This window comes from Rutidosis leptorrhynchoides, chromosome 10 (assembly GCF_046630445.1).
Source record: "Rutidosis leptorrhynchoides isolate AG116_Rl617_1_P2 chromosome 10, CSIRO_AGI_Rlap_v1, whole genome shotgun sequence".
In the NCBI taxonomy this organism is placed as follows: Eukaryota; Viridiplantae; Streptophyta; class Magnoliopsida; order Asterales; family Asteraceae; genus Rutidosis; species Rutidosis leptorrhynchoides.
This window is the reverse complement of record NC_092342.1, coordinates 61,503,524-61,515,898: the sequence shown is the minus strand read 5'-3', so window position 1 is coordinate 61,515,898 and position 12,375 is coordinate 61,503,524. Positions and strand designations below refer to the sequence as shown.

General features: G+C 34.9%; 2 protein-coding genes across 2 annotated transcripts; both read right to left on the bottom strand.

Annotated features, from left to right (window-relative positions):
* Positions 1–996: 996 nt before the first annotated feature.
* Positions 997–2,055, bottom strand: LOC139870313 (uncharacterized). Its single transcript, XM_071858142.1, has 2 exons — positions 1,725–2,055; positions 997–1,292 (listed from the first exon to the last, which is right to left on the bottom strand). The coding sequence occupies exons 1-2, from the start codon at positions 2,053–2,055 to the stop codon at positions 997–999; spliced, it is 627 nt and encodes a 208-aa protein (XP_071714243.1).
* Positions 2,056–4,312: 2,257 nt separating this feature from the next.
* LOC139870312 (uncharacterized) lies at positions 4,313–5,202 on the bottom strand. The gene is made up of 2 exons (XM_071858141.1): positions 5,072–5,202; positions 4,313–4,988 (listed from the first exon to the last, which is right to left on the bottom strand). Exons 1-2 carry the CDS (start codon positions 5,200–5,202, stop codon positions 4,313–4,315), a joined length of 807 nt encoding a protein of 268 aa, XP_071714242.1.
* Positions 5,203–12,375: the final 7,173 nt, after the last annotated feature.

Below are 12,375 nucleotides of genomic sequence, written 5' to 3'. Positions count from 1 at the left end.
CAATTGGACGTACCTATAAATAACCACATACACTCGATCGGACACGATGGGCGGGATATTTATATGTACGAATAATCGTGCATTTAACCGGACACGGGAATGGATTAATAGTCTATGGAATTATTAAAACAGGGGTGAAATTATGTACAAGGACACTTGGCGTAATTGTTAACAAAGTATTAAACCTTGGATTACACGCAGTCGATATCCTGGTGTAATTATTAAACAAAGTATTAAAACCTTGTTACAGTTTAAGTCCCCAATTAGTTGGAATATTTGACTTCGGATATAAGGATAATTTGACGAGGACACTCGCACTTTATATTTATGACCGATGGACTGTTATGGACAAAAACCAGACGGGCATATTAAATAATCCAGGACAAAGAACAATTAACCCATGGGAATAAACTAAAAATCAGCACGTCAAACATCATGATTACGGAAGTTTAAATAAGCATAATTCCTTTATTTTCATATTTAATTGCACTTTTAATTATCGTACTTTTTAATTATCACAATTTTATTTATCGCAATTTCATTATCGTTATTTACTTTACGCTTTAAATTAAGTTGTATTTATTTTTAATATTTTACATTAGGTTTTAACTGCGACTAAAGTTTTAAAATCGACAAACCTGTCATTAAACGGTAAACCCCCTTTTTTATTATTATTATATATAAAATATATATTTTGTACAAATATAGTTGTTTAAAATATAGTGTAAAATAAGTCGTCTCCCTGTGGAACGAACCGGACTTACTAAAAACTATACTACTCTACGATTAGGTACACTGCCTATAGTGTTGTAGCAAGGTTTAGGTATATCCATTTTGTAAATAAATAATTAAAACTTATGTAATATTTCGTCGTATTTCGTATTTAAATTAATACTATTTCGTACACCCCGCTGCACACATCACAACCATAACACGTGCCCCGTCCGCTACCGTGTAAACTTTATCATGACCATGAACCCATAAGATAACATCCTTTCAATCAGGACTAATAACCGTATCCTTCAAAACAATCTTTAAAACTTGAACCTGCTGCTCTTCATAATGATCAAGTGGTAAAACAAATCCTAGATCCCACTGCATATTACTACATACATCTACAAAGCCGATTTCCGAAATACAAGCTATTTTTTCACTAGAAATTCGAAACAAAGCCGGAAATTGGTCTCTCAACTTTGAGACCCCAATCCAAATATCTTCCCAAAACAAAACACTCGATCCATCACCTACTTTCAATTTCCAACTTTGAGGACTAAGAATATTAAATAACTCATCTATATTTTGTAATTTCATTAAGTCACGCCAAACATGAGAGAAATGAGTAAAATTCATACATGTAAGATCAGAAAGCATATTACCTATTTTTATTTTGCATTAGGATAGAACAACAGCTTTCCAAATAGGATCATTACTTGCACTAATTTGTTGCCACAACTTTGCCATTAGAGTTAAATTTTTTTTCCTCAAAGGGATAACTCCTAAACCCCCACAATCTTTAGGAAGACAAACTCTACTCTACCTTACTAGAACCATTTTTCTTTTGGACGAATCACCACCCCACACAAAATTACGTCTAATAGCTTCCAGCTTTTTTATAACACCTTTAGGAGCTTTGAAAAGAGACATGTAGTGAGATGGCAAACTTGTTAACACGGCGTTGACTAACACAATTTTCCCACCCGTTGATAGACATTTACACTTCTAACCCAATAACTTCTTTTTGAATTTTCTAATAATGGGCTTCCAAGTAGATACTCTATGACTCTTAGCACTAATTGGGACTCTAAGATATTCAAAGGGAAATGAACCAACCTTACAATCAAAGACTTCTGCAAACAAGTTCAACTCCTCATTAGGAACATTCAACCCATACAAAACCGTTTTAGAGGCATTCATTTGAAGACCGGACACTTGATAGAAACGATCAAGGATTTGACGAATACACCACATTTCTTCAATAGAAGGGTAGGCAAAAATAATGGTTTCGTCGGCATTATTACCATCAAAAACCACCCCCTTATGCCTCCCACATTGCATTGCATTAGATAATAACTTACTCAACACTTCCGTTATTAATATAAATAAAAAACGACGATAAAGGATCACCTTGTGTGATGACCAGGAAAATTTCGACTAATTTACACCAAATCTCTATACGATTTAAAAAAGCAAATGACCAAAATACTAAAATGTATAAGTTACATTTCAAATAAGATAATTTACTGGCAAATAAGTCTAATTATTGATAAAGGTACTTATCGCGAAACGTAAAGTACACGTTTTCTAAGCGTACGAAAGGATGTTCGAAAAACCAGAACCGGGACATAAACCGGGCATCAACGTACAAGACAACGGAGCTAAGGTTACAAGTCAACTATGCACAAGAATATAATATAATATATAATTAATTAATATAAATTATATATTATATATATAATTATTATATTATGTCGACAAGCTAGTGAACAAAAATCTCTGTGCTGGAAATGCGCACCTTCGCGATCGCGGAGCTGTAAGGCATAAACTCTTCGCGATAGCGGAGCCGTCTATCTCACAAATGGAATACAAAAGCCAAGGTTGTTGCTCGAGTTTTTACACAATTTCATATCTCTCTATCTTTCTGCGTACAATTATATTTATATTTATAATTTATAATTTATAATTTATAATTTATAATTTATAATTTATAATTTATAATTTATAATTTAAGTTTAATAATAATAAGGTATATACGCGGGTGTTTTTAATTCGGGTTTCAAACCATTTTAAAACTAAGAAAATATTGTTCGGGGTATTGCTCGTGAATCCAAGACCAACCATACAATCATCCACTATCATTACGTCTACGCAATTTTCCTACAATATTGAATCTCAATATTGAACCGTGAGTTTATAGATCCCTTTTTAAATGCTTTAAATATTTTTGGGCTGAGAATACATGCACTTTATTTTATACCAATGGACACAAGTACATACTTAATTCTACACTGAGTTAAACTGAAAATCCCTTAGCTTCGGTAACTAGTAGCTGCCAGTACATAGGATGTGGACTGGTGGGCGCGAATAATTATATATGGATCCATAGGGCTTGACATCCCCGTCCGAGCTAGTAGCGCTAGCCTTTTAACGGACTGAGTTTACAACACGTTAGTTTACGTGTATTAAAACGTATAGGGTAATTATTATTATAGCATTAATTTTAGTTACCAGGGTGCTCTGTTACGTAAAATCTATTGATAAACTTTTGATGAAATCTTTTGGTCGATCTTTATATACTTATGACTCGAGCAATTAAACCTATAACTCACAAACATTCGTGTTGACCATTTTAACATGTTTTATTCTCAGGTCCTTAGACTGCTTCCACTATGATGTGCTTGTTGCTTGCATGGAGTCTCTCATGCTTTGTATAAAGTTTATTGCATTCGAAGCAAAAATACGTTGTGTAATAAAATAATTTAATGGTGATGTCAACCTGTAAGATAAAGACTTATGTATTTTCGGGGATTTACTTATACTTAAGTAATCGGCCACATGTTTATAATTTTCTATGTTTAGAAAGTCGTTTATTTTGATGAATGCAATATTTTTATTAAAACGTATCATGTAGAGGTCAAAACCTCACTATGGAATCAATGAATAACGTACGTCAATAGCGATTTTGACGGGTTGTTACACCTTGTCTTAGCCCGCATTTCATCTCCCCTTCCTTGGTTGGAGAGCTGTTGATTAACACCGAGAATTTAACATTAGAAATACATGCTTTTATCCATGCAATAAAAGACGATCCAAACCCCATATTATGAAGTACTTCTAAAAGAAAGGAGTGTGAAACACAATCATATGCCTTAGCAAAATCGATCTTTAAGAAAACCACTCCTTTTTTCCTCTTTTTTGCAAAGAACCAAAGTTCATTAACTAACATGACACCATCAAGTAAAAGCTTATCGGGAACAAAACCATTTTGATTAATGCTTACCACTTGAGAAACCACGAACCTTAGCCTATTAGCAAGTGTTTTTACAATGATTTTATATGGGGCATCAATAAGGCTAATAGGCCTCATATGTTCAATCTTATTTGGACAATTGGATTTTGGAATAAGAACTATAAAAGAAGAATTAAATCCACATGGAAAGTTTGCATTAGCATAAAATTGAAGCATAAGCAACATAATCTCCTCCTTAAGAAAATTCCATCCCTTTTTAAAAAACAACACGGAAAAGCCATCTAGACCCGACATTTTGTTACCATCAAAATTCTTTATAACCTCCCACACTTCATCTTCTGCAAACTATGAATCCAAAAAACCAACCTGCTGGGGCAGTAGCTTTGTTAGCCCAATGGCAGGCCAATCCAGCCCATCAAAACTGGTAACCTGGGCCGTGAATAATGAGCAAAACATGCCCAACACATGCTCTTTGATAATCACTGGATTTTCTATCCACACATCGTTAATTTGTAAACCAGCGATTATTGATGAATTGTTTTTAATTTTCGCCATGATATGAAAATATTTGGTGTTCTTATCCCCAAATCTTAACCAATTATAACGACTTTTAAACATCATCTTCCTTTTTTCTTGCCTTTGTAGAGCTTTTCGTTTTAGTTTCAAATCAACCAACCTTAAAGCTTCCACATTAGAGAGTTCTCTGATCTCTTGAATCTGTGAAAAGTCATGAATCTGACTTTCCAAAATCGCTAGATGTAACCTTGATTTATTAACGTGTTCATTGTTCCAAAGCTTCAAGTCTTCTTTTAGCTTTTGACTTTTAGCTAAAATAACATAAGCAGCATAGCCATGATCATTATACGAGCACCATAAAGTTTTACATACCTCAATAAAGTTTGGCACTTCGAACCACCCATTGAAGAAGCGAAAGGGTTTTGGACCCCAAAAAAGAGATTTTTTGCCCCAAATTAAAGGATTGTGATCCGATGAGCTTTTATCACCCACAATGAGAACCTCACTGACCACAAATTAATCCATTCAATGTTTACTAACACTCCATCAATACTAGACTTTTTCCCATCGGGACCATCCCAAGTGTACAACATATTTTGTAAGTTTTGATCAATTAAACTACCACTTGAGATGAAGTCATTAAAATTAGCCATATTAATCACATTGATTTCTTCCCTTAATCTTTCATGAGGAAAACAAGTAGAATTGAAATCGCCCATAACACAAGTTGGGCCGTTTCAACCATTGATCATCTTAGTAATATAAAACCAAAAAATTTGCTTTTCGATTTCACTTTGAGGGGCATAAACATTAATGATAAGAACATCAACAGTAAAAGGTAAATAAGTGAGTAATGTGGCTACCCAATTGCGACAATCAAAATGATCTTTAAGGGTGTAACAATCGGCCCTCCAACATGAAAGCAACACAACCCCCCCCCCCCCCCCCCGATCTCCCATTCGGTTCTACTTGTACACCGTCATAAATAACCACTTTCCATGCTTCTCTACGAACCGTAAGAGACACATTAAAATGTCCCGTTCTTATTGATTAAAAACGTTCCATATTAATTGATTTCGTTGCGAGGTTTTGACCTCTATATGAGACATTTTTCAAAGACTGCATTCATTTTAAAACAAACCATAACCTTTATTTCATAAATAAAGGTTTAAAAACCTTTACGTAGATTATCAAATAATGATAATCTAAAATATCCTGTTTACACACGACCATTACATAATGGTTTACAATACAAATATGTTACAACAAAATAAGTTTCTTGAATGTAGTTTTTACACAATATCATACAAGCATGGACTCCAAATCTCGTCCTTATTTAAGTATGCGATAGCGGAAGCTCTTAATAATCACCTGAGAATAAACATGCTTAAAACGTCAACAAAAATGTTGGTGAGTTATAGGTTTAACCTATATATATCAAATCATAATAATAGACCACAAGATTTCATATTTCAATACACATCCCATACATAGAGATAAAAATCATTCATATGGTGAACACCTGGTAACCGACATTAACAAGATGCATATATAAGAATATCCCCATCATTCCGGGACACCCTTCGGATATGATATAAATTTCGAAGTACTAAAGCATCCGGTACTTTGGATGGGGTTTGTTAGGCCCAATAGATCTATCTTTAGGATTCGCGTCAATTAGGGTGTCTGTTCCCTAATTCTTAGATTACCAGACTTAATAAAAAGGGGCATATTCGATTTCGATAATTCAACCATAGAATGTAGTTTCACGTACTTGTGTCTATTTTGTAAATCATTTATAAAACCTGCATGTATTCTCATCCCAAAAATATTAGATTTTAAAAGTGGGACTATAACTCACTTTCACAGATTTTTACTTCGTCGGGAAGTAAGACTTGGCCACTGGTTGATTCACGAACCTATAACAATATATACATATATATCAAAGTATGTTCAAAATATATTTACAACACTTTTAATATATTTTGATGTTTTAAGTTTATTAAGTCAGCTGTCCTCGTTAATAACCTACAACTAGTTGTCCACAGTTAGATGTACAGAAATAAATTGATAAATATTATCTTGAATCAATCCACGACCCAGTGTATACGTATCTCAGTATTGATCACAACTCAAACTATATATATTTTGGAATCAACCTCAACCCTGTATAGCTAACTCCAACATTCACATATAGAGTGTCTATGGTTGTTCCGAAATATCTATAGATGTGTCGACATGATAGGTCGAAACATTGTATACGTGTCTATGGTATCTCAAGATTAAATAATATACAATACAAGTTGATTAAGTTATGGTTGGAATAGATTTGTTACCAATTTTCACGTAGCTAAAATGAGAAAAATTATCCAATCTTGTTTTACCCATAACTTCTTCATTTTAAATCCGTTTTGAGTGAATCAAATTGCTATGGTTTCATATTGAACTCTATTTTATGAATCTAAACAGAAAAAGTATAGGTTTATAGTCGGAAAAATAAGTTACAAGTCGTTTTTTTAAAGGTAGTCATTTCAGTCGAAAGAACGACGTCTAGGTGACCATTTTAGAAAACATACTTCCACTTTGAGTTTAACCATAATTTTTGGATATAGTTTCATGCTCATAATAAAAATCATTTTCTCAGAATAACAACTTTTAAATCAAAGTTTATCATAGTTTTTAATTAACTAACCCAAAACAGCCCGCGGTGTTACTACGACGGCGTAAATCCGGTTTTACGGTGTTTTTCGTGTTTTCAGGTTTTAAATCATTAAGTTAGCATATCATATAGATATAGAACATGCGTTTAGTTGATTTTAAAAGTCAAGTTAGAAGGATTAACTTTTTTTGCGAACAAGTTTAGAATTAACTAAACTATGTTCTAGTGATTACAAGTTTAAACCTTCAAATAAGATAGCTTTATATGTATGAATCGAATGATGTTATGATCATCATTACTACCTTAAGTTCCTTGGATAAACCTACTGGAAAAGAGAAAAATGGATCTAGCTTCAACGGATCCTTGGATGGCTCGAAGTTCTTGAAGCAGAATAATGACACGAAAACAAGTTCAAGTAAGATCATCACTTGAAATAAGATTGTTATAGTTATAGAAATTGAACCAAAGTTTGAATATGATTATTACCTTGTATTAGAATGATAACCTACTGTAAGAAACAAAGATTTCTTGAGGTTGGATGATCACCTTACAAGATTGGAAGTGAGCTAGCAAACTTGAAAGTATTCTTGATTTTATGTAACTAGAACTTGTAAAATATATGAAGAACACTTAGAACTTGAAGATAGAACTTGAGAGAGATCAATTAGATGAAGAAAATTGAAGAATGAAAGTGTTTGTAGGTGTTTTTGGTCGTTGGTGTATGGATTAGATATAAAGGATATGTAATTTTGTTTTCATGTAAATAAGTCATGAATGATTACTCATATTTTTGTAATTTTATGAGATATTTCATGCTAGTTGCCAAATTATGGTTCCCACATGTGTTAGGTGACTCACATGGGCTGCTAAGAGCTGATCATTGGAGTGTATATACCAATAGTACATACATCTAAAAGCTGTGTATTGTACGAGTACGAATACGGGTGCATACGAGTAGAATTGTTGATGAAACTGAACGAGGATGTAATTGTAAGCATTTTTGTTAAGTAGAAGTATTTTGATAAGTGTATTGAAGTCTTTAAAAAGTGTATAAATACATATTAAAACACTACATGTATATACATTTTAACTGAGTCGTTAAGTCATCGTTAGTCGTTACATGTAAGTGTTGTTTTGAAACCTTTAGGTTAACGATCTTGTTAAATGTTGTTAACCCAATGTTTATAATATCAAATTAGATTTTAAATTATTATATTATCATGATATTATGATATATTAATATATCTTAATATGATATATATTCATTTAAATGTCGTTACAACGATAATCGTTACATATATGTCTCGTTTCGAAATCCTTAAGTTAGTAGTCTTGTTTATATGTATGTAACTCATTATTAATATACTTATGGAGATACTTACTTATCATAATCTCATGTTAACCATATGTATATCCATATATATATCGTCATGTCATTTTTACAAGTTTTAACGTTCGTGAATCGCCGGTCAACTTGGGTGGTCAATTGTCTATATGAAACATATTTCAATTAATCAAGTCTTAACAAGTTTAATTGCTTAACATGTTGGAAACATTTAATCATGTAAATATCAATCTCAATTAATATATATAAACATGGAAAAGTTTGGGTCACTACAGTACCTACCCGTTAAATAAATTTCGTCCCGAAATTTTAAGCTGTTGAAGGTGTTGACGAATCTTCTGGAAATAGATGCGGGTATTTCTTCTTCATCTGATCTTCACGCTCCCAGGTGAACTCGGGTCCTCTACGAGCATTCCATCGAACCTTAACAATTGGTATCTTGTTTTGCTTAAGCCTTTTAACCTCACGATCCATTATTTCGACGGGTTCTTCGATGAATTGGAGTTTTTCGTTGATTTGGATTTCATCTAACGGAATAGTGAGATCTTCTTTAGCAAAACATTTCTTCAAATTAGAGACGTGGAAAGTGTTATGTACAGCCGCGAGTTGTTGAGGTAACTCAAGTCGGTAAGCTACTGGTCCGACACGATCAATAATCTTGAATGGTCCAATATACCTTGGATTTAATTTCCCTCGTTTACCAAATCGAACAACGCCTTTCCAAGGTGCAACTTTAAGCATGACCATCTCTCCAATTTCAAATTCTATATCTTTTCTTTTAATGTCAGCGTAGCTCTTTTGTCGACTTTGGGCGGTTTTCAACCGTTGTTGAATTTGGATGATCTTCTCGGTAGTTTCTTGTATAATCTCCGGACCCGTAATCTGTCTATCCCCCACTTCACTCCAACAAATCGGAGACCTGCACTTTCTACCATAAAGTGCTTCAAACGGCGCCATCTCAATGCTTGAATGGTAGCTGTTGTTGTAGGAAAATTCTGCTAACGGTAGATGTCGATCCCAACAGTTTCCGAAATCAATAACACATGCTGTAGCATGTCTTCAAGCGTTTGTATCGTCCTTTCGCTCTGCCCATCAGTTTGTGGATGATAGGCAGTACTCATGTCTAGACGAGTTCCTAATGGTTGCTGTAATGTCTGCCAGAATCTTGAAATAAATCTGCCATCCCTATCAGAGATAATAGAGATTGGTATTCCATGTCTGGAGATGACTTCCTTCAAATACAGTCGTGCTAACTTCTCCATCTTGTCATCTTCTCTTATTGGCAGGAAGTGTGCTGATTTGGTGAGACGATCAACTATTACCCAAATAGTATCAAAACCACTTGCAGTCCTTGGCAATTTAGTGATGAAATCCATGGTAATGTTTTCCCATTTCCATTCTGGGATTTCGGGTTGTTGAAGTAGACCTGATGGTTTCTGATGCTCAGCTTTGACCTTAGAACACGTCAAACATTCTCCTACGTATTTAGCAACATCGGCTTTCATACCCGGCCACCAAAAATGTTTCTTGAGATCCTTGTACATCTTCCCCGTTCCAGGATGTATTGAGTATCTGGTTTTATGAGCTTCTCTAAGTACCATTTCTCTCATATCTCCAAATTTTGGTACCCAAATCCTTTCAGCCCTATACCGGGTTCCGTCTTCCCGAATATTAAGATGTTTCTCCGATCCTTTGGGTATTTCATCCTTTAAATTTCCCTCTTTTAAAACTCCTTGTTGCGCCTCCTTTATTTGAGTAGTAAGGTTATTGTGAATCATTATATTCATAGATTTTACTCGAATGGGTTCTCTGTCCTTCCTGCTCAAGGCATCGGCTACCACATTTGCCTTCCCCGGGTGGTAACGAATCTCAAAGTCGTAATCATTCAACAATTCAATCCACCTACGCTGCCTCATATTCAGTTGTTTCTGATTAAATATGTGTTGAAGACTTTTGTGGTCGGTATATATAATACTTTTGACCCCATATAAGTAGTGCCTCCAAGTCTTTAATGCAAAAACTACCGCTCCTAATTCCAAATCATGCGTCGTATAATTTTGTTCATGAATCTTCAATTGTCTAGACGCATAAGCAATCACCTTCGTTCGTTGCATTAATACACAACCGAGACCTTGCTTTGATGCGTCACAATAAATCACAAAATCATCATTCCCTTCAGGCAATGACAATATAGGTGCCGTAGTTAGCTTTTTCTTCAATAACTGAAACGCTTTCTCTTGTTCATCATTCCATTCAAATTTCTTCCCTTTATGCGTTAATGCAGTCAAGGGTTTTGCTATTCTGGAAAAATCTTGGATGAACCTTCTGTAGTAACCAGCTAGTCCTAAAAACTGGCGTATATGTTTCGGAGTTTTCGGGGTTTCCCACTTTTCAACAGTTTCTATCTTTGCCGGATCCACCTTAATACCTTCTTTGTTCACTATGTGACCGAGGAATTGAACTTCTTCCAACCAAAATGCACACTTTGAAAACTTAGCGTACAATTCTTCCTTCCTCAATACTTCTAACACCTTTCTCAAATGTTCACCGTGTTCTTGGTCATTCTTTGAGTAAATAAGTATGTCATCAATGAAAACAATGACAAACTTGTCAAGGTATGGTCCACACACTCGGTTCATAAGGTCCATGAACACTGCTGGTGCATTAGTTAAACCAAACAGCATGACCATAAACTCGTAATAACCGTAACGTGTTCTGAAAGCAGTCTTTGGAATATCATCTTCATTCACCTGCATTTGATGATACCCGGAACGTAAGTCAATCTTTGAATAAACAGACGAGCCTTGTAGTTGATCAAATAAGTCGTCGATTCTGGGTAGTGGGTAGCGGTTCTTGATGGTAAGTTTGTTCAACTCTCGGTAGTCGATACACAACCTGAATGTACCATCTTTCTTCTTGACAAACAAAACAGGAGCTCCCCACGGTGATGTGCTTGGTCGAATGAAACCACGCTCTAAAAGTTCTTGTAATTGGCTTTGCAGTTCTTTCATCTCGCTGGGTGCGAGTCTGTAAGGAGCACGAGCTATTGGTGCAGCTCCTAGTACAAGATCTATTTGAAATTCAACGGATCGATGTGGGGGTAATCCCGGTAATTCTTTCGGAAATACATCGGGAAATTCTTTTGCAATGGGAACATCATTGATGCTCTTTTCTTCAGTTTGTACTTTCTCGACGTGTGCTAGAACAGCATAGCAACCTTTTCTTATTAGTTTTTGTGCCTTCAAATTACTAATAAGATGTAGCTTCGTGTTGCCCTTTTCTCCGTACACCATTAAGGGTTTTCCTTTTTCTCGTATAATGCGAATTGCATTTTTGTAACAAACGATCTCTGCTTTCACTTCTTTCAACCAGTCCATACCGATTATCACATCAAAACTCCCTAACTCTACTGGTATCAAATCAATCTTAAATGTTTCGCTAACCAGTTTAATTTCTCGATTCCGACATATATTATCTGCTGAAATTAATTTACCATTTGCTAATTCGAGTAAAAAATTTACTATCCAAAGGCGTCAATGGACAACTTAATTTAGCACAAAAATCTCTACTCATATAGCTTCTATCCGCACCCAAATCAAATAAAACGTAAGCAGATTTATTGTCAATAAGAAACGTACCCGTACAAGCTCCGGGTCTTCCTGTGCCTCTGCCGCATTAATATTGAAAACTCTTCCGCGGCCTTGTCCATTCGTGTTCTCCTGGTTCGGGCAATTTCTAATAATGTGGCCCGGTTTTCCACATTTATAACAAACTACATTGGCATAACTTGCTCCGACGCTACTTGCTCCGCCATTACTCGTTCCGACACCATTTGTTCCTTTCGTTCTATTAACCCCTGGTCCGTAGACCTCACACTTCGCCGTGCTA

Bases quoted from the DNA above. Each gene is read 5' to 3' on its own strand.
- LOC139870313 (XM_071858142.1), bottom strand. From the start codon at position 2,055: ATGCAATGTGGGAGGCATAAGGGGGTGGTTTTTGATGGTAATAATGCC. The intron at 1,293-1,724 runs GTTAGAAGTGTA...TACAAAATATAG, and splicing joins ATTCAAAAAGAAGTTATTGG to ATGAGTTATTTAATATTCTT.
- LOC139870312 (XM_071858141.1), bottom strand. From the start codon at position 5,202: ATGGGCGATTTCAATTCTACTTGTTTTCCTCATGAAAGATTAAGGGAA. The intron at 4,989-5,071 runs GTACACTTGGGA...ATTTGTGGTCAG, and splicing joins CAAAACTTACAAAATATGTT to TGAGGTTCTCATTGTGGGTG.